General features: G+C 57.1%; 1 protein-coding gene across 1 annotated transcript; it reads right to left on the reverse strand.

The window, feature by feature from the left end:
• Positions 1-664: 664 nt before the first annotated feature.
• On the reverse strand, positions 665-20,349 carry ASTE1 (asteroid structure-specific endonuclease 1). Its single transcript, XM_078623419.1, has 12 exons — positions 20,186-20,349; positions 16,081-16,239; positions 15,074-15,248; positions 13,892-14,062; positions 12,169-12,757; positions 11,400-11,523; positions 9,481-9,629; positions 8,252-8,542; positions 7,218-7,520; positions 5,739-5,955; positions 3,696-3,861; positions 665-1,623 (listed from the first exon to the last, which is right to left on the reverse strand). The coding sequence occupies exons 2-12, from the start codon at positions 16,148-16,150 to the stop codon at positions 1,323-1,325; spliced, it is 2,556 nt and encodes an 851-aa protein (XP_078479545.1). The 5' UTR covers positions 16,151-16,239; positions 20,186-20,349; the 3' UTR covers positions 665-1,322.
• Positions 20,350-20,837: the final 488 nt, after the last annotated feature.

Below are 20,837 nucleotides of genomic sequence, written 5' to 3' on the forward strand. Positions count from 1 at the left end.
TGGCGGTGGTGGCGCAGCGGGGACCTCGGTTCGATTCCTGACTCAGGCGCTTTGTAGCGTGGAGTTTGTGTGTTCTCCCTACCCCTGTTATGCAGAGAGTGAGTGAGTGGAGTTTGTATGATCTCCCCATGTTCTACAGTGAGTGAGTTGAGTTTTCGTGATCTCCCCCTGTTCTACAGAGTGAGCGGAGTTTGTATGATCTCCTCCTGTTCTACAGAGTGGAGTTTTCATGATCTCCCCCTGTTCTACAAAGTGAGTGAGTGGAGTTTTCGTGATCTCTCCCTGTTCTACAGATTGAGTGGAGTTTGTATGATCTCCCCCTGTTTACAGAGTGAGTTGAGTTTTCGTGATCTCCCCCTGTTCTACAGATTGAGTGGAGTTTGTATGATCTCCCCCTGTTTACAGAGTGAGTGGAGTGTTCGTGATCTCCCCCTGTTCTACAGATTGAGTCGAGTTTGTATGATCTCCCCCTGTTAACAGAGTGAGTGGAGTTTTCGTGATCTCCCCCTGTTCTACAGATTGAGTCGAGTTTGTATGATCTCCCCCTGTTTACAGAGTGAGTGGAGTTTTCGTGATCTCCCCCTGTTCTGCAAGGAGTGGTCTCCAAGTTCTGCCAATTCCCTCCCACAACTAAAATTAAAAAAAATATCACAAACATCATCAATCTCGGTTCGAAGTTCAAAAATATATATTTAAAAAATTACCCACAAATCACTTCGCATAGCAATCACTAGCCACGACTGGCTGCAGGTGAACGTCCGAGCGAGGTGCTAGATCACCTTGGGCTGCACAGAGACAGCTGCCTATAGGGGGGCTGTTGTTACACCCACACATTCAATCACCCACCCACCCACACATTCAATCACTCACCCACCAACCCACCCACCCACACATTCAATCACTCACCCACCAACCCACCCACCCACACATTCAATCACTCACCCACCAACCCACCCATCCACACATTCAATCACTCACCCACCAACCCACCCACCCACCAACTCATTCATTGACTCACCCACCCACACATTGACCCACCCACAAATTCATTATTTCACTCACCCACACATTAAATAGCTCACCCACCAACCCACCCACCCACTCATTCATTGACTCACCCACCCACACATTGACCCGCCCACAAATTCATTCTTTCACTCACCCACACATTCAATAGCTCACCCATCAACCCACCAACCCACACATTCATTCCACCCACCCCACATTCGTTCCACCACTCAACAACCACAACAACCACCGGTTCACCCCTAAGTGGCGGTGACGTCACTACGGCGCTCGTGCCAGGCTACGTGCACTTCCAATCACTCGCCCACGCCCACACATCCCAGCGCCGCAAATCGATTTCCGTTCATCCGAGCGTCCGTCTCTTTAACCGGCCGCGGCGCCGGGCGTCTCTTCGGACGCCCCCCTTTCCGCTGTCGCTCCTGAGCGGGGGGCCCCGTTGCGGGGGGCCCCGGTGCGAGGACCCCTGCAAGGGCCTCCGTGAGGACACCGTGAAGGGCAAGGGCGTCCTGGGAGCCCGCTAGGATGCCCGCCGGGGTGAGGCCGCCGCCGGAGTTGAGCGCGTCGGAGACGGCGTGCAGGAGCGGGCCGTGATAGAGCCTGCGGAGCGCACACGGCACACGCCGCAGCCGGGCTCCGTCTGCTGCTGCTGCTGCGATACTTAGGCTCACACAGAGAGCCAAAGACTCACCACTCAGAGACCCACAGACCCATAGAATCATACAGAGATCCATAGACTCACCACACAGAGACCCATAGACTCACTCACACAGAGACCCGTAGACTCATCACACAGAGAGCCATATACTCACTCACACAGAGACCCGTAGACTCACCACACAGACACCCACAGACTCACCACACAGAGACCCATAGACTCATCACACAGAGACCCATAGACTCACCACACACAGACACCCATAGACTCACCACACACAGACACCCACAGACTCACCACACAGAGACCCATAGACTCATCACACAGAGACCCATAGACTCACCACACAGAGACCCATAGACTCATCACACAGAGACCCATAGACTCACCACACAGAGACCCACAGACCCATAGAAGCATACAAAGATCCATAGACTCACCACACAGAGACCCATAGACTCACTCACACAGAGAGCCATAGACTCACTCACACAGAGCCACAGACCCATAGAATCGTACAGAGATCCATAGACTCACCACAAAGAAACCCATAGACTCACCACACAGAGACCCATAGACTCATCACACAGAGACCCATAGACTCAACACACACAGACACCCATAGACTCACCACACAGAGACCCATAGACTCATCACACAGAGACCCATAGACTCACCACACAGAGACCCATAGACTCACCACACACAGACACCCACAGACTCACCACACAGAGACCCATAGACTCATCACACAGAGACCCATAGACTCATCACACAGAGACCCATAGACTCATCACACAGAGACCCATAGACTCACCACACACAGACACCCACAGACTCACCACACAGAGACCCATAGACTCATCACACAGAGACCCATAGACTCACCACACACAGACACCCACAGACTCACCACACAGAGACCCATAGACTCATCACACAGAGACCCATAGACTCACCACACAGAGACCCATAGACTCACCACACACAGACACCCATAGACTCATCACACAGAGACCCATAGACTCACCACACACAGAGACCCATAGACTCATCACACAGAGACCCATAGACTCATCACACAGAGACCCATAGACTCATCACACAGAGACCCATAGACTCACCACACACAGACACCCACAGACTCACCACACAGAGACCCATAGACTCATCACACAGAGACCCATAGACTCACCACACACAGACACCCACAGACTCACCACACAGAGACCCATAGACTCATCACACAGAGACCCATAGACTCACCACACAGAGACCCATAGACTCACCACACACAGACACCCATAGACTCATCACACAGAGACCCATAGACTCACCACACACAGAGACCCATAGACTCATCACACAGAGACCCATAGACTCATCACACAGAGACCCATAGACTCATCACACAGAGACCCATAGACTCACCACACACAGACACCCACAGACTCACCACACAGAGACCCATAGACTCATCACACAGAGACCCATAGACTCACCACACACAGACACCCACAGACTCACCACACAGAGACCCATAGACTCATCACACAGAGACCCATAGACTCACCACACAGAGACCCATAGACTCACCACACACAGACACCCATAGACTCATCACACAGAGACCCATAGACTCACCACACACAGAGACCCATAGACTCATCACACAGAGACCCATAGACTCATCACACAGAGACCCATAGACTCATCACACAGAGACCCATAGACTCACCACACACAGACACCCATAGACTCACAACACAGAGACCCATAGATTCATAGAATCACACAGAGACCACAGACTCATCACACAGACACCCATAGACTCACTACATGGGGGTGGGTGGTGTCCGTAGGGGTGGGTGGTGTCCGTAGGGGTGGGTGGTGTCGGTAGGGGTGGGTGGTGTCAATGGGGGTGGGTGGTGTCAATGGGGGTGGGTGGTGTCGGTAGGGGGTTGGACAACTCTACAACGACCAACAATCCCCCGTGCGAGTGGCGGGCACCGACCTGCTGAGCTCTGGCTCGGGCAGGGGAAGCATGAGCGCCTGGTTGAGGCAGAGCGCGGCGTGCAAGCAGCTCTGCCAGTGCGCCAGCGCGTGGGCCGTGCGCGGGGCGACGCGCGCCAGCGGGCAGGGCAGGCTCACCGCGGCCAGCAAGGCCCGCATCGCCTCGCCTGCTCAGCGGCGACACGGGGGGGGGGGGGGGGGAGAACTCGTCACGACATTCACTCACTTACCAACCCGCTCAGCCACTCACCCACGCGCTCAGCCACCCACCCACTCATGCATCCACCCACTCACCCACCCACCGACCCACTCACCCACCCACCGACCCACTCACCCACCCACCCACCGACCCACTCACCCACCCACCCACCCACCGACCCACCCACCGACCCACTCACCCACCCACCCACCGACCCACTCACCCACCCACCCACCCACCGACCCACTCACCCACTGACCCACCCACTCACCCACTCACCCACCCACCCACCGACCCACTCACTCACCCACCCACCCACCCACCGACTCACCCACCCACCCACTCACCGCCGAGGTGCCCACACACTCACCCACACTCACCCACCCACCCACCGACCCACCCACTCACTCACCCCACCCACCCACCCACTCACCGACCCACCCACTCACTCACCCACACTCACCCACCCACTCACCCACCCACTCACCCACCCACTCACCCACCCACCCACCGACCAACCCACCGACCCACTCACCCCACCCACCCACCCACCGACCCACTCACCCACCCACCCACCCACCCACCGACCCACCCACCGACCCACTCACCCACCGACCCACTCACCCACCCACCCACCGACCCACTCAACCACTGACCCACCCACTCACCCACTCACCCACTCACCCACTCACCCACCCACCCACCCACTGACCCACTCACTCACCTACCCACCCACCCACCGACTCACCCACCCACCCACTCACCGCCGAGGTGCCCACACACTCACCCACACTCACCCACCCACCCACCGACCCACCCACTCACTCACCCACCCACCCACCCACTCACCCACCCACTCACCCACCCACCCACTCACTCACCCACACTCACCCACCCACTCACCCACCCACCCACTCACCCACCCACTCACCCACCCACCCACCGACCCACCCACCGACCCACTCACCCACCCACCCACCGACCCACTCACCCACCCACCCACCCACCGACCCACCCACCGACCCACTCACCCACCCACCCACCGACCCACTCACCCACCCACCCACCGACCCACTCACCCACTGACCCACTCACCCACTCACCCACCCACCCACCCACTGACCCACTCACTCACCCACCCACCCACCCACCGACTCACCCACCCACCCACTCACCGCCGAGGTGCCCACACACTCACCCACACTCACCCACCCACCCACCGACCCACCCACTCACTCACCCACCCACCCACCCACTCACCCACCCACCCACTGACCCACCCACTCACTCACCCACACTCACCCACCCACTCACCCACCCACTCACCCACCCACCCACCGACCCACCCACCGACCCACTCACCCACCCACCCACCGACCCACTCACCCACCCACCCACCGACCCACCCACCGACCCACTCACCCACTGACCCACCCACTCACCCACTCACCCACTCACCCACCCACCCACCCACTGACCCACTCACTCACCCACCCACCCACCCACCGACTCACCCACCCACCCACTCACCGCCGAGGTGCCCACACACTCACCCACACTCACCCACCCACCCACCGACCCACCCACTCACTCACCCACCCACTCACCCACCCACCCACTCACCCACCCACCCACCGACCCACCCACTCACTCACCCACACTCACCCACCCACTCACCCACCCACTCACCCACCCACCCACCGACCCACCGACCCACCCACCGACCCACTCACCCACCCACCCACCGACCCACTCACCCACCCACCCACCCACCGACCCACCCACCGACCCACTCACCCACCCACCCACCGACCCACTCACCCACCCACCCACCCACCCACTCACCGCCGAGGTGCGCACACACGAGGTGTAGGAGTAGCGCCTGAGCGACGTGTGTGGCCGCCCGCCCGTGCGCTCGTGCCGCTCTGCCCTCGGGGTCGGGCTCCATCCACTGCTGGATGGACGCGACGGCGAGCCGCAGAGTGGGGGGCACGCGCTCCAGGGCCCCCCACTCCACGCCCAAAGCCCTCAGCAGGAAGGAGAGACGCTCCGAGTGGGGGGTCTGAAAAGACAAAGGTCCCCCGTGTAGCCCACACGTGGCCGGTGGGGGCAAGTGCCAGCGCCACGACCCCCGGCGCTGTTGTCTACACGGCGCATGAGATGCTTATTTTATGGCCGAGTCGACCTAGGGGTGGCCCAGGTCCGGTTCAGGTATTCATCACTCGTGCTCGCCGTGAGAGCGAGAATCGAACTCGGGGTCACTCGGTTCATGGGGGGGGAGGGGAGGGGGGTCTCACGTGGGGTGGAGGGGGGGTCATGTGGGGTGGAGGGGGGGGGTCACGTGGGGTGGAGGGGGGGTCTCACGTGGGGTGGAGGGAGGAGTCACGTGGGGTGGAGGGGGGGGGTCACGTGGGGTGGGGGGGGGGTCATGTGGGGTGGAGGGGGGGTCTCACGTGGGGTGGAGGGAGGGGTCACGTGGGGTGGAGGGGGGGGTCACGTGGGGTGGAGAGGGGGGTCACGTGGGGTGGAGGGGGGGGGTCACGTGGGGTGGAGGGGGGGTCATGTGGGGTGGAGGGGGGGGTCACGTGGGGTGGAGAGGGGGGTCTCACGTGGGGTGGAGGGGGGGGTCACGTGGGGTGGAGGGGGGGGTCACGTGGGGTGGAGGGGGGGGTCACGTGGGGTGGAGAGGGGGGTCTCACGTGGGGTGGAGGGGGGGGGTCACGTGGGGTGGAGGGGGGTCTCACGTGGGGTGGAGGGAGGGGTCACGTGGGGTGGGGGGGGGTCACGTGGGGTGGAGAGGGGGGTCATGTGGGGTGGAGGGGGGGGTCATGTGGGGTGGAGAGGGGGGTCACGTGGGGTGGAGGGGGGGGTCACGTGGGGTGGAGGGGGGGTCATGTGGGGTGGAGGGGGGGGGTCACGTGGGGTGGAGAGGGGGGTCTCACGTGGGGTGGAGGGGGGGGTCATGTGGGGTGGAGGGGGGGGTCACGTGGGGTGGAGAGGGGGGTCTCACGTGGGGTGGGGGGGGGTCATGTGGGGTGGGGGGGGGGTCACGTGGGGTGGAGGGGGGGGTCATGTGGGGTGGAGGGGGGGGTCATGTGGGGTGGAGGGGGGGGTCACGTTGGGTGGAGAGGGGGGTCTCACGTGGGGTGGGGGGGGGGTCATGTGGGGTGGAGGGGGGGGGTCACGTGGGGTGGAGGGGGGGGTCACGTGGGGTGGAGAGGGGGGTCTCACGTGGGGTGGGGGGGGGGTCATGTGGGGTGGAGGGGGGGGGTCACGTGGGGTGGAGGGGGGGGGTCTCACGTGGGGTGGAGGGGGGGGTCTCACGTGGTGCACGGTGTGGATGGAGAGCCGCGGGGCCCCCAGGCGGCGAGGGGGCAGCACTTCCACGGCAAAGCGGCGCAGCGAGCGCCCGTCCCGGTCCAACTCTGTCACCTGCACGGGAGTCGAACTCGCCTCCTCCTCCTCCTCCTGCTGCTGCTGCTCCTGCTGCTGCTGCTGCTCCTGCTGCTGCCGCCCACCGTCTCCCCCCTCGCCACCGGGGGCCGGGGCCAGCAGCAGGCCGTACGTCGCGCGACGCACGCGCAGCGAGGAGCCGCGGTGCGCGCTTGCCAGCGACTCATCCTCCACCTGTGGTGGTGGCGGTGGTGGCGGTGGTGGTGGCAGTGGTCTTAACCGCATTGTACGTGGACCAACCAGGGTTGGGGTAACCCACTCAAGCATTTATCCACGCCACTCACTCCACTCACACCACTCACCCACCCAACCAACCACTCGCTTCCTTACTCACTCACTTACCCGCCCGCTCGCTGGCTCACTTACCCACCCACCCGCCCGCTCACCCACTTACCTATCCATCAACTCGCACGCCCGGTCCGTCGCTCACTCGCTCACTCACCCACCTACCGATCCACCCAACCCTCACTAACTCACCCACCCTCTCGTTCGCCCACCTACCCACCTACCCACTTACCCACCCGCTCGCTTGCTCACTCACCTACCTACCCGCCTGCTCGCTGGCTCGCTCACCCACCCACCCGCCCGCTCACCCACTTACCCACCCATCAACTCGCACGCCCGGTCCGTCGCTCACATCGCTCACCCACCCACCCTACCCATCCACCCAACTCTCACTAACCCACCCACCCTCTCGTTCACTCACCCACCCGCCTACCTACCCACTTACCCACCTGCTCATTCACTCATTCAGTCACTCACCCACCCATCAACTCACAAACCTACCTACCCGCTCACCCGTTCGCTCGCCCTCACCCGCTCGCCCTCACCCGCTCGCCCCTCACCCGCTCGCCCCTCACCCGCTCGCCCCCTCACCCGCTCGCCCCTCACCCGCTCGCCCTCACCTGCACGCGCATGAACACGCATCTCTGGGTGTAGGCGTCCACGATGGTCGGGCAGAGATGGCCGCTCCGCAAGGCCGCGTCCACCCAGGCCGGCAGGGACGGAGCCGCACCGTCACTCGCCGCCCGCCGCGGCCGTGGTGGTGGTGGTGCCGCTGGTGGTGTTGGTTGTAGTGGTAGCGTTGGTGACGGTAGTGCTGGTGGTTGTGGTGGCGGTTGCTCTGGGAGGTTGTGTTCGGGTCCCGAGAGCAATTCCTCAAATCGCTGGAGATCAACGTCACCGTCCGAATAGTCCTGTGCCAGGAGAGGAGAGACTGCGTCACCACAACTCACCGTCGTGATCAACGCTCGACCAGAGGTCGCAAACGGCTTTTGATTCCTTATCCCCCGTACCCGTACCCGGCCGCACCAGGGTCGCAAACGGGTACCCGTACCCGTACCCGGCCATACCAGTACCCTACCCGTACCCGGCCGGGTACGCGTAGGGTACGGGTATCGGGTACCTGATTGCGACCTCTGGGATGAAGCCACGTTGCAGGCGCGGGTGGGTTGATTCTAGGAACTTGAATTGTGAGAAGAGACAAGACGTTGGGAAATGAGTGACAAACGGTGACTCACCAGTGACTCACGGCCTGTGGTTTTCACACCTGATGATGATTGCTTGTGTTGCGATCGAAACGTCGTGAGAATAATTTTTATTATTTTTATTTTATTATTTCGCTTCTACGTGACTTTACCGAAAGAACCAAGAATCCCTGCAGTCACGAAAGCTTTAAATCGAAGTTTAGTTTTACTTTAAGGCGAATAGGGCGGGCGGAGGGAGAAGTTCACGGTTTAGGGGCCATCCATAAATGACGTCACGCAATTGTGGACGATTTTTGACCCCCCCCACCCCTCGTCACACGGCGCCACAAAAAGTCAGACCCCCCCTCAAATATGACGTCACAAACCATATTTACATTTTGAAAATAAAACATGCTTCAAATCGCTTTAAACTATTGTCATTGTAGTGCGTATTCAATGTGGTGCTGCACTCTGATGTTGTAGGAGAAAACATTTATTAAAACGTCTATTTAATTAAGCAGAACGTGTTGTCTATATTTATTTAAAGTCGCGCATTTTTACGTGACGTCACATTTCTCAAACACCCCCCCCCCCCCTCGTCACACATCGTCACAAACGTCTGACCACCCCCGCCCCCAGGTGCGTGACAAGGAGGTGGGGTGCCTCACCTGTGCGAGGAGCTCGTGGTTGCGCTTGACCGCCGCTCGCTCGCCCGCCTTGGCGCCAGCGACGATCACCGCCAGCGCCTCCTCCCCGCTCGCAAACGCCGCCAGCCAATCGAGGGCGGCCGCCACCCTTCCTGCCGCCACGCCCCTTCCTGTAGAGACCACGCCCACTTCCTGTTAGAGCCACGACCCCCTGCCCCACCTCAGTGCACGGGTCAGGCTACACCAGGCATGTCGAAAGTCCGGCGCGTGGGGCAATCACGGCCCGCGGTCAGATTTCATACGGCCCGCAGCTTCGGTCTTATAACGTGTCAGTTATGGCTCGCCAGCTCTGTCAGAATAAATACATCATAAAACTCATGGAAATTTAAGGTGTTCTATACAGTTTCGATTTAAAGCTTTCGTGACTGCAGGGATTCATCTTCTTGGTTCTTTCGGTAAAGTCACGTAGAAGGGAAGTAATGAAATAATAAAAATAAAACATAATAAAATAATTCTCACGACGTTTCGGCCACAACGCTCGTGTGCTGTTTCATTCAAACGCTGTCTCCCCGACAGACCTGGTCTTCACCTGAGGACGGCTGCTTGCGTTGTGGCCGAAATGTCGTGAGAATTATTTTATTATGTTTTATTTTTATTATTTTATTACTTCCCTTCTACGTGACTTTACCGAAAGAACCAAGAAGATCTATACAGTTTGTTCAATGTTATCTGACTGAATGAAAGGCAGAATTGCGTTTTAAGAGTTGTTCGCGTCTGCCTGAGTGGCTTATATTTGGTTACATTGTCATTTGAAAAATAAAGGTATTTGTGACAATGAAAATTGTTTTATAACAGCGTGTATTGTCACGTAACTTTTGTGGTTAAAAAAAAAGTCAGATGGAACTATTGGCCCCCGGGCATCTTCACTTTATCAAATGTGGCCCTCTTTGCAAAAAGTTTGGACACCCCTGGGCTACACGATTGGAGGTCGTGGGTTCGATCCCGACCCTGACGCCTGCTGCTGCTGTATATTTGGAGTCTGCGTCTCTCTCATCATCATCACCATGGTGGCTAGGAGATGTCAACTACCTCGCCTGGTGTACAGGATGTCGTGGGTTGGATCGCGAAGCTGACGCCTGCTGCTGTATATTTGGAGTCTGCGTCTCTCTCATCATCATCACCATGGTGGCTAGGAGATGTCAACTACCTCGCCTGGTGTACAGGATGTCGTGGGTTGGATCGCGAAGCTGACGCCTGCTGCTGCTGTATGTTTGGAGTTTGCGGATCTCTCGCCCCGCGGTTTTTGTCCTCCACATTTAGAATCGACGCGCGTTTAGAGTATTTGGCCGCTCTAAAATGTCCACGTGATGATGATAAGCCAACTTCGTTGAACCTTCATTTGTGGTGGCCAGGTCGCTATATAACTCAGCGGATCTTGATAAAATATAGTTCTAATAGTTTAATGTTGGGGGATGAGTGGAGTGGGTGATGTGAGCGGGTGGGGAGGGGAAGTAGGGAAGGCTCGAGGAAAGAAGTGAGCTGCGCATGGAGCGGCGTCTGCCTTCACAGTGGGTGGCGACGGGGGAGAGGGGAGGGGTTCAGAGTGATGGTGGACACACATAGAAGCCACGTGGTTTACTGGAGGCTTTATTTGGTTTAGAGAGAGATCTTTCGATGAGAGGGGAGGGTTTCAGAGTGACGGTGGCCACACACAGAAGCCACGTGGTTTACTGGAGGCTTGAGTTGGTTTATAAAGAGATCTATAGATGACAGGGGAGGGGTTCAGAGTGAGGGTGGACACACACAGAAGCCGCGTGGTTTACTGGAGGCTTTATTCGGTTTATAAAGAGATTTTTCGATGAGAGGGGAGGGTTTCAGAGTGACGGTGGCAACACAGAAGCCGCGTGGTTTGAGTTCGAGAGAGTTGGGGGGGGGGGCACCTGTGAAGGCCTTGCTCTTGAGGCCCCGGACGGACACTGGGTCTGTGTGGTCATTCCCCACCAGTAGTGGCACCAGCGGCAGCAGCGACGGGTGGAGATCGGAGAACGCGGCACGGAGACGCTCCTGCGGATAAAGCGCCGCGTAGAGCGTCACGCAGAGGTCGCAACCGGGTACCCGATACCCGTACCCTACCCGATACCCGGCTACCTGTACCCGGCCGGGTACGGGTACCCGTTTGCGACCCTGGTGCGGCCGGGTACGGGTACGGGTAGGCCGTGAGTCACTGGTGAGTCACCGTTTGTCACTCATTTCCCAACGTCTTGTCTCTTCTCACAATTCAAGTTCCTAGAATCAACCCACCCGCGCCTGCAACATGGCTTCATCCCAGAGGTCGCAATCGGGTACCCGATACCCGTACCCTACCCGATACCTGGCTGGGTACGGGTAAGGTACGGGTACGGCCAGGTACGGGTACCCGTTTGTGACCCTGGTGCGGCCGGGTACCAGTACGGGTAAGGAATCAAAACCCGTTTGCGACCTCTGGTGGATCAGGCACCACGGTAGGTCCTGGTGTCAAGGACACGGGCCCGCAACCGCTGTTCCGTCACCGCATAGTCCAGCAAGATCTTATTGCCCGCACCCAGCATGTGCCACAAACAATGAAAGCCACACGCGCCGTACACACACAACTCAAGCTGCGTCTCAACCTCTCACTGAGCCCATCGGCACAGGCACAGCCGATCACCTCCACGCCGCGTAGATCCACACCTGTCGGAACAAACGGATGGGCAGGAATGCACGGCACGGCTGCTGTTGCTGCTGCTGCTGCTCCTGATGCTGCTGTTGTTGCTGTTGCTGCTGTTGTTGCTGTTGCTGCTGTTGCTGCTGTTGCTGCTGCTCCTGCTGCTGCTCCTGATGCTGCTGTTGTTGCTGCTGCTGTTGCTGCTGCAGCAGTTGCTCTGCCTGCTTTTGTTGCTCCACCTGCTGCAGCTGCTGCTGCTGCTTTGTCCGCTGATGCTTCTGGCGCTTCTGGTGCTTTTGCTTCTTCCCTTGTCGTTCCGGCCGCTTCCCCTGCTGCCTCTCCTCCTCCTCATCCTTCTCATCGTCCGCCGCCCTCCCCTCCCCCTCCCCCTCCTCTACGGGCAGCGGCTGGCGCCAGTCCAGGTGCTGCAGGTGCAGGAAGCCCGAGGGCAGCGGCGCCAGGTAGAAGTCGCTGTCGGCGCTGAGCAGGGGGCAGCGCAGGCGGCGGGCCAGGGCGCCGGCGGGCCGGTCGGCCTCGGCAAGGCACACGACGCAGGGCACCGCGCACGCTCGCACGGCCTGCTCAAACACCTCGCGCAGCAGCAGCGGCACCCGCCTCGCCACTGGGGAACACCACGGGGAGGGGGCCGGAGCGGGAGGGGGGGGAGCAGGAGGGGAGAGGGGGGGGAGCAGGAGGGGGAGGGGGGGGGAGCAGGAGGGGGCCGAGCAGGAGGGGAGCGGGGAAGAGGAGAAAAGGCGAGAGGGGTAAACGTCTGTGGCAAAGGCTAGCGAAGAGACGGGATGGGATGATGGGTGAGTGGGTGGGCGAGTGGCACGGGCTAGAGAAGAGACGGGATGGGATGATGGGTGAGTGGGTGGGCGAGTGGCACGGGCTAGAGAAGAGACGGAGTGATGTGTGAGTGGGTGGGTGAGTGGTACGGTCGAGAGAAGAGATGGAGTGATGGGTGAGTGGGTGGGTGAGTGGCACGGGCTAGAGAAGAGATGGAGTGATGGGTGGGTGAGTGGGTGAGTGGCACGGTCGAGAGAAGAGATGGAGTGATGTGTGAGTGGGTGGGCGAGTGGCACGGGCTAGAGAAGAGACGGAGTGATGTGTGAGTGGGTGGGTGAGTGGTACGGTCGAGAGAAGAGATGGAGTGATGGGTGAGTGGGTGGGTGAGTGGTACGGTCGAGAGAAGAGATGGAGTGATGGGTGGGTGAGTGGGTGAGTGGCACGGGCTAGCGAAGAGACGGGATGATGGGTGAGTGGGTGGGTGAGTGGCACGGGTGAGGGAAGAGACGGAGTGATGGGTGAGTGGGTGGGCGAGTGGCACGGGCTAGAGAAGAGATGGAGTGATGGGTGGGTGGGTGAGTGGCACGGGCTAGCGAAGAGACGGAGTGATGTGGTACAAGAGAATCTGGAGCTGAGTGGACCTCTGTGAAGGAGGCTCGCTACTGGGTAGTTGGAGACAGTCGCCCTCCAGCAACAACGAGCGAAGCACCGGGTAGCTAAAATGCAGCGAGTTGGCACGGTAGGGGGAGGGCACAGCTGGTGCATGTACCAGTCATCTCAAATAGTCAACCAATGGCACCTGGGTCTGTTCCGTGACCTCCTGCCAGCGAGCCCTCGACACTCCGTGTGGCCTCAAAGTGCACCTGGCCTGGCACGGGCTCCGTGGTGACGTCACCGCCACTTAGTGGTGAATGGCGCCTGTTGTTGTTGTTGTGTAAGCGTGTGTGTAGGTGCGTCCGCAGGTACCGGCTGGCCCCTCTCGCGAGGGACAGGGCGTTGGCGATGCGATCGTGCGCCCGCGTCACGTGGGTCGCCCTCTTCCTGGGCGCCGAGGCCCCGTCCAGCACCATCAGCGGCTCCACGCGGCACGCGCGCAGCGCACGCACCCACGCACGCACCTCCGCCGCCAGCCTGCCGCGGGGACAACATGGGCACGCCGCTAAGGAGACGCACGGACCCGGTTTGAACGCGACTGGTCGACGACCCCCGGAGCGTGTCTCTGTGTCAGAGGTCGCAACCGGGTACCCGATACCCGTACCCTACCCGATACCCGGTACCCGTTTGCGACTCTGGTGCGGCCGGGTACGGGTAGGCCGTGAGTCACTGGTGAGTCACCGTTTGTCACTCATTTCCCAACGTCTTGTCGATTCTCACAATTCAAGTTCCTAGAATCAACCCACCCGCGCCTGCAACATGGCTTCATCCCAGAGGTCGCAATCAGGTACCCGATACCCGTACCCTACCCGTACCCGGCCGGGTACGGGTAGGGTACGGGTACGGTCGGGTACGGGTACGGGTACCCGTTTGCGACCCTGGTGCGGCCGGGTACGGGGGATAAGGAATCAAAAGCCGTTTGCGACCTCTGCTCTGTGTCCCCGTGCCTCCCTCACCCCGCGTAGTCGCCCGCCGCGCGTCTCCCTCACCCCGCGTAGTCGTTCCCGCGTGTCCCCGTGCCTCCCTCACCCCGCGTAGTCGCCCCCGCGTGTCTCCCTCACCCCGCGTAGTCGTTCCCCGCGTGTCCCCGTGCCTCCCTCACCCCGCGTAGTCGCCCCCGCGTGTCTCCCTCACCCCGCGTAGTCGTTCCCCGCGTGTCCCCGTGCCTCCCTCACCCCGCGTAGTCGCCCCCCGCACGTCTCCCTCACCCCGCGTAGTCGTTCCCGCTTGTCCCCGTGTCTCCCTCACCTCGCGTAGTCGCCCCCGCGTGTTCCCGCGTCTCCCTCACTCCGCGTAGTCGTCCCCGCGTGTCCCCGTGTCTCCCTCACCCCGCGTAGTCATTCCCGCGTGTCCCCGTGTCTCCCTCACTCCGCGTAGTCGTCCCCGCGTGTCCCCGTGTCTCCCTCACCCCGCGTAGTCGTTCCCGCGTGTCCCCGTGTCTCCCTCACCCCGCGTAGTCGTTCCCGCGTGTCCCCGTGCCTCCCTCACCCCGCGTAGTCGCCCCCGTGTTTCTGGTCGAGCCTCGCCGCTCGGTACAGGTGGTGGCAGAGCGCGTCCCCGTCCACCAGGATCTGCACGCCGTGAAGCCTCGTGTCCTCGTGGAGATCGGGGCGAGAGTGGACCCACGCGGTGAGGCCCCGGCACACCCATCTCACTCCCCTCTCTCACTCACGGAGAGACACGGGGGGGGGCAGGGGGGAGGAGGCATGGGGAGAGACCGGGGGACACAGGGAGACAGACAGAGGGTGAGACCGTGGGGACACGAGGAGCCGGAGGAGAGACACGGGGAGAGACCGGGGGACATGGGGAGACAGGGGGAGAGACACTGGTGGTGAGACTGGGCTCTAAAGAAAGCTGTCTCTGGTGTGGACCAATCGGTTTCAAAGACCAGGCATAAATAACACTGGTCAACACCCTTTTTCTGGCATAAGGTATTCCAACGGTTTTAAGGTAATTTTGGGGTGCTGATTCCAAATCTGGCATCAGTTTTTGTCCATCACATCAGGTTTTTGAGATATCAAATATTGCATTTTCAATAAAAACTGCAGAAGAAAAATATTAAATAAATGTGGATATCTACATAAAATGATATTATAAACACACTATCCTAAAAATACAGCACCATATTTTAACACTAAAGCAGTCACTGACTCGCAAAAACTTGCAATCATAAGTAACAGAGTTAATTTCGGGTAAAATCAATGAAAATTGGGTATGCCGATAGCATAAAAAGATGTGATAGAACAAATCCGAGATCAGATTTGGAATCAGCACCCTGAAATGAGTCTAAAACAGCTGCAAAAGTCCAGGCCAGAAAAAAAATGTGTTTTTTTTTGTTGACCAGTGTTATTTTTGTTTGTTTTCCATTCGGTGTTCTCCATGTCCATTTGCTGTAGTATTTTTGTTCGAAATTAGTATTACGTATGAGCATGTCATGTTTTGAAGCTAATTCTAGCAGTTCCTTGCCTCTTTCATTTATTTCTCTGTATCCATACCTTTGCATGATGTGTTCCCAGCTGGTAATATCCTTCCCAATGATTGCATTCCAGTCTCCCACAAACACATTCCTGCGGAGGGAGCTGGTAGGAACGTTGGGTCGCTCGGTCAATGGCCAGGGTCAACAGCGGCGTGGTGTATTCCGCAAACATGGCCGACTGTGAGGGCGGGCACAAGCCGGCGTGAGTAGGTTAAACGTTGAGTTTTATAAGGGCACCACGGGGTGACCAGCCCCTCACCACCCAGCCCCTCCCCACCCTCCCCTCTCCACCCAGCCCAAACCCTCCCATTTTTGGATGCACGACGGACGGACGGACACAATAATCCCGTGGGCTGGTGGAACCAGGTGGTTCCTACCAGTATTATTTTAACACTGCCCATAGACTCAACACTGCCCATAGACTCAACACTGCCCATAGACTCAACACTGCCCATAGACTAACACTGCCCATTGACTCAACACTGCCCATAGACTCAACACTACCCATAGACTCAACACTGCCCATAGACTCAACACTGCCCATAGACTCAACACTGCCCATAGACTAACACTGCCCATTGACTCAACACTGCCCATAGACTCAACACTACCCATAGACTCAACACTGCCCATGGACTCAACACTGCCCATAGACTCAACACTACCCATAGACTCAACACTGCCCATGGACTCAACACTGCCCATAGACTCAACACTACCCATAGACTCAACACTGCCCATAGACTCAACACTGCCCCATAGACTCAGCACTGCCCATAGACTCAACACTACCCATAGACTCAACACTACCCATAGACTCAACACTGCCCCATAGACTCAACACTGCCCATAGACTCAACACTGCCCATAGACTCAACACTACCCATAGACTCAACACTGCCCATAGACTCAACACTGCCCATAGACTCAACACTGCCCATAGACTCAACACTGCCCATAGACTCAACACTACCCATAGACTCAACACTGCCCATAGACTCAACACTACCCATAGACTCAACACTACCCATAGACCCAACACTGCACCATAGACTCAACACTGCCCATAGACTCAACACTACCCATAGACTCAACACTACCCAGAGACTCAACACTACCCATAGACTCAACACTGCACCATAGACTCAACACTACCCATAGACTCAACACTACCCATAGACTCAACACTACCCAGAGACTCAACACTACCCAGAGACTCAACACTACCCATAGACTCAACACTGCACCATAGACTCAACACTGCACCATAGACTCAACACTACCCATAGACTCAACACTACCCATAGACTCAACACTGCACCATAGACTCAACACTACCCATAGACTCAACACTGCACCATAGACTCAACACTGCCCATAGACTCAACACTACCCATAGACTCAACACTGCACCATAGACTCAACACTACCCATAGACTCAACACTACCCATAGACTCAACACTGCACCATAGACTCAACACTGCACCATAGACTCAACACTACCCATAGACTCAACACTACCCATAGACTCAACACTGCACCATAGACTTAACACTACCCATAGACTCAACACTGCACCATAGACTCAACACTGCCCATAGACTCAACACTACCCATAGACTCAACACTGCACCATAGACTCAACACTACCCATAGACTCAACACTACCCATAGATTCAACACTACCCATAGACTCAACACTGCACCATAGACTAACACTAACCATAGACTCAACACTGCACCATAGACTCAACACTGCACCATAGACTCAACACTACCCATAGACTCAACACTGCACCATAGACTCAACACTACCCATAGACTCAACACTACCCATAGACTCAACACTGCCCATAGACTCAACACTGCCCATAGACTCAACACTACCCATAGACTCAACACTACCCATAGACTCAACACTACCCATAGACTCAACACTACCAATAGACTCAACACTGCCCATAGACTCAACACTACTCATAGACCCAACACTGCACCATAGACTCAACACTACCCATAGACTCAACACTACCCATAGACTCAACACTACCCATAGACTCAACACTGCACCATAGACTCAACACTGCACCATAGACTCAACACTACCCATAGACTCAACACTACCCATAGACTCAACACTGCACCATAGACTCAACACTACCCATAGACTCAACACTGCACCATAGACTCAACACTGCCCATAGACTCAACACTACCCATAGACTCAACACTGCACCATAGACTCAACACTACCCATAGACTCAACACTACCCATAGACTCAACACTGCACCATAGACTCAACACTGCACCATAGACTCAACACTACCCATAGACTCAACACTACCCATAGACTCAACACTGCACCATAGACTTAACACTACCCATAGACTCAACACTGCACCATAGACTCAACACTGCCCATAGACTCAACACTACCCATAGACTCAACACTGCACCATAGACTCAACACTACCCATAGACTCAACACTACCCATAGATTCAACACTACCCATAGACTCAACACTGCACCATAGACTAACACTAACCATAGACTCAACACTGCACCATAGACTCAACACTGCACCATAGACTCAACACTACCCATAGACTCAACACTGCACCATAGACTCAACACTACCCATAGACTCAACACTACCCATAGACTCAACACTGCCCATAGACTCAACACTGCCCATAGACTCAACACTACCCATAGACTCAACACTACCCATAGACTCAACACTACCCATAGACTCAACACTACCAATAGACTCAACACTGCCCATAGACTCAACACTACTCATAGACCCAACACTGCACCATAGACTCAACACTACCCATAGACTCAACACTACCCATAGACTCAACACTACCCATAGACTCAACACTACCCATAGACTCAACACTACCCATAGACTCAACACTACCCATAGACTCAACACTACCCATAGACTCAACACTGCCCATAGACTCAACACTACCCATAGACTCAACACTACCCATAGACTCAACACTTCCCATAGACTCAACACTGCCCATAGACTCAACACTACTCATAGACTCAACACTACCCATAGACACAACACTACCCATAGACTCAACACTACCCATAGACTCAACACTGCACATAGACTCAACACTACCCATAGACTCAACACTACCCATAGACTCAACACTGCACCATAGACTCAACACTACCCATAGACTCAACACTGCCCATAGACTCAACACTACCCATAGACTCAACACTACCCATAGACTCAACACTACCCATAGACTCAACACTACCCATAGACTCAACACTGCCCACAGACTCAACACTACCCACAGACTCAACACTACTCATAGACTCAACACTGCCCATAGACTCAACACTGCCCATAGACTCAACACTGCCCACAGACTCAACACTACCCACAGACTCAACACTACCCACAGACTCAACACTGCCCACAGACTCAACACTACCCACAGACTCAACACAACCCATAGACTCAACACTGCCCACAGACTCAACACTACTCATAGACTCAACACTGCCCATAGACTCAACACTGCCCATAGACTCAACACTGCCCATAGACTCAACACTGCCCACAGACTCAACACTACCCCACAGACTCAACACTGCCCACAGACTCAACACTGCCCATAGACTCAACACTGCCCATAGACTCAACACTGCCCACAGACTCAACACTACCCACAGACTCAACACTACCCACAGACTCAACACTGCCCACAGACTCAACACTACCCACAGACTCAACACAACCCATAGACTCAACACTGCCCACAGACTCAACACTACCCACAGACTCAACACTACCCACAGACTCAACACTACCCACAGACTCAACACTACCCATAGACTCAACACTGCACCATAGACTCAACACTGCCCATAGACTCAACACTGCCCATAGACTCAACACTACCCACAGACTCAACACTACCCATAGACTCAACACTGCCCATAGACTCAACACTACCCACAGACTCAACACTGCACCTCAGATGAGGACGGTCGGCCACGTACGGTGCGAAAGAAGTTCAACGTACGGCACGCCACACACACAGTACAGTACTGTATACGGGACATACTTCTTCAAGGCAACTTACCTCTCGCTCGCGTTGTTAGGCCAAACACAGGCAGCACTAAGGCCGTGAACGCCGAGAAAGGTCCTTAAAGTTAAAAGTTTATGTCGTTATAGCACCCTTAAGCGCTTTGAGGGCCGCGCGCGATGACGTCACTTTGTCGGACGCGACGTGACGTCACTTCGACGGACGTCACCAACATTTGTTACTTGCGCGGTGACGTCACCGCGCCGGTGTTTTACTGTACGCGTACGTACTGTATTTGGGGGGAGCGGTGGTGCAGCGGTTAGCGCGCTGCGCTACGAACCCGGCGACCCGAGTTCGATTCCCGCTCACGGCCACCACCAACACCACCGGTGACCATTATGTGAACATCGCCACTGGGGGAGACAAAGGCGGTCGGGCGTGGTGCTGACCATATCCACCCCCTAGTGTGCCGTGCCGGCCTTCATAATACCTCGGTGAGCTTTGCCTGGTAGGATGGGGGATGGTTTCGTGTTGTATTTGTATGTGCTTGGGTGATTATTTTACCTTTATAGATCATCGGATTCCCCCCTGAAGTGTCAATAATGTTTCTGATCATGGGTGGTGCTGCTCGCTAAACAGCACTTGCCCCAACTGCGTGCCAAGGCTACACGGGGGATCTTTACCTTTGGTGTGTCTATTTGAGCAGTGA

The sequence above is a fragment of the Lampetra planeri genome, unplaced genomic scaffold, assembly GCF_965212315.1.
Source record: "Lampetra planeri unplaced genomic scaffold, kcLamPlan1.2.h2 scaffold_245, whole genome shotgun sequence".
NCBI classification, from domain to species: Eukaryota; Metazoa; Chordata; class Hyperoartia; order Petromyzontiformes; family Petromyzontidae; genus Lampetra; species Lampetra planeri.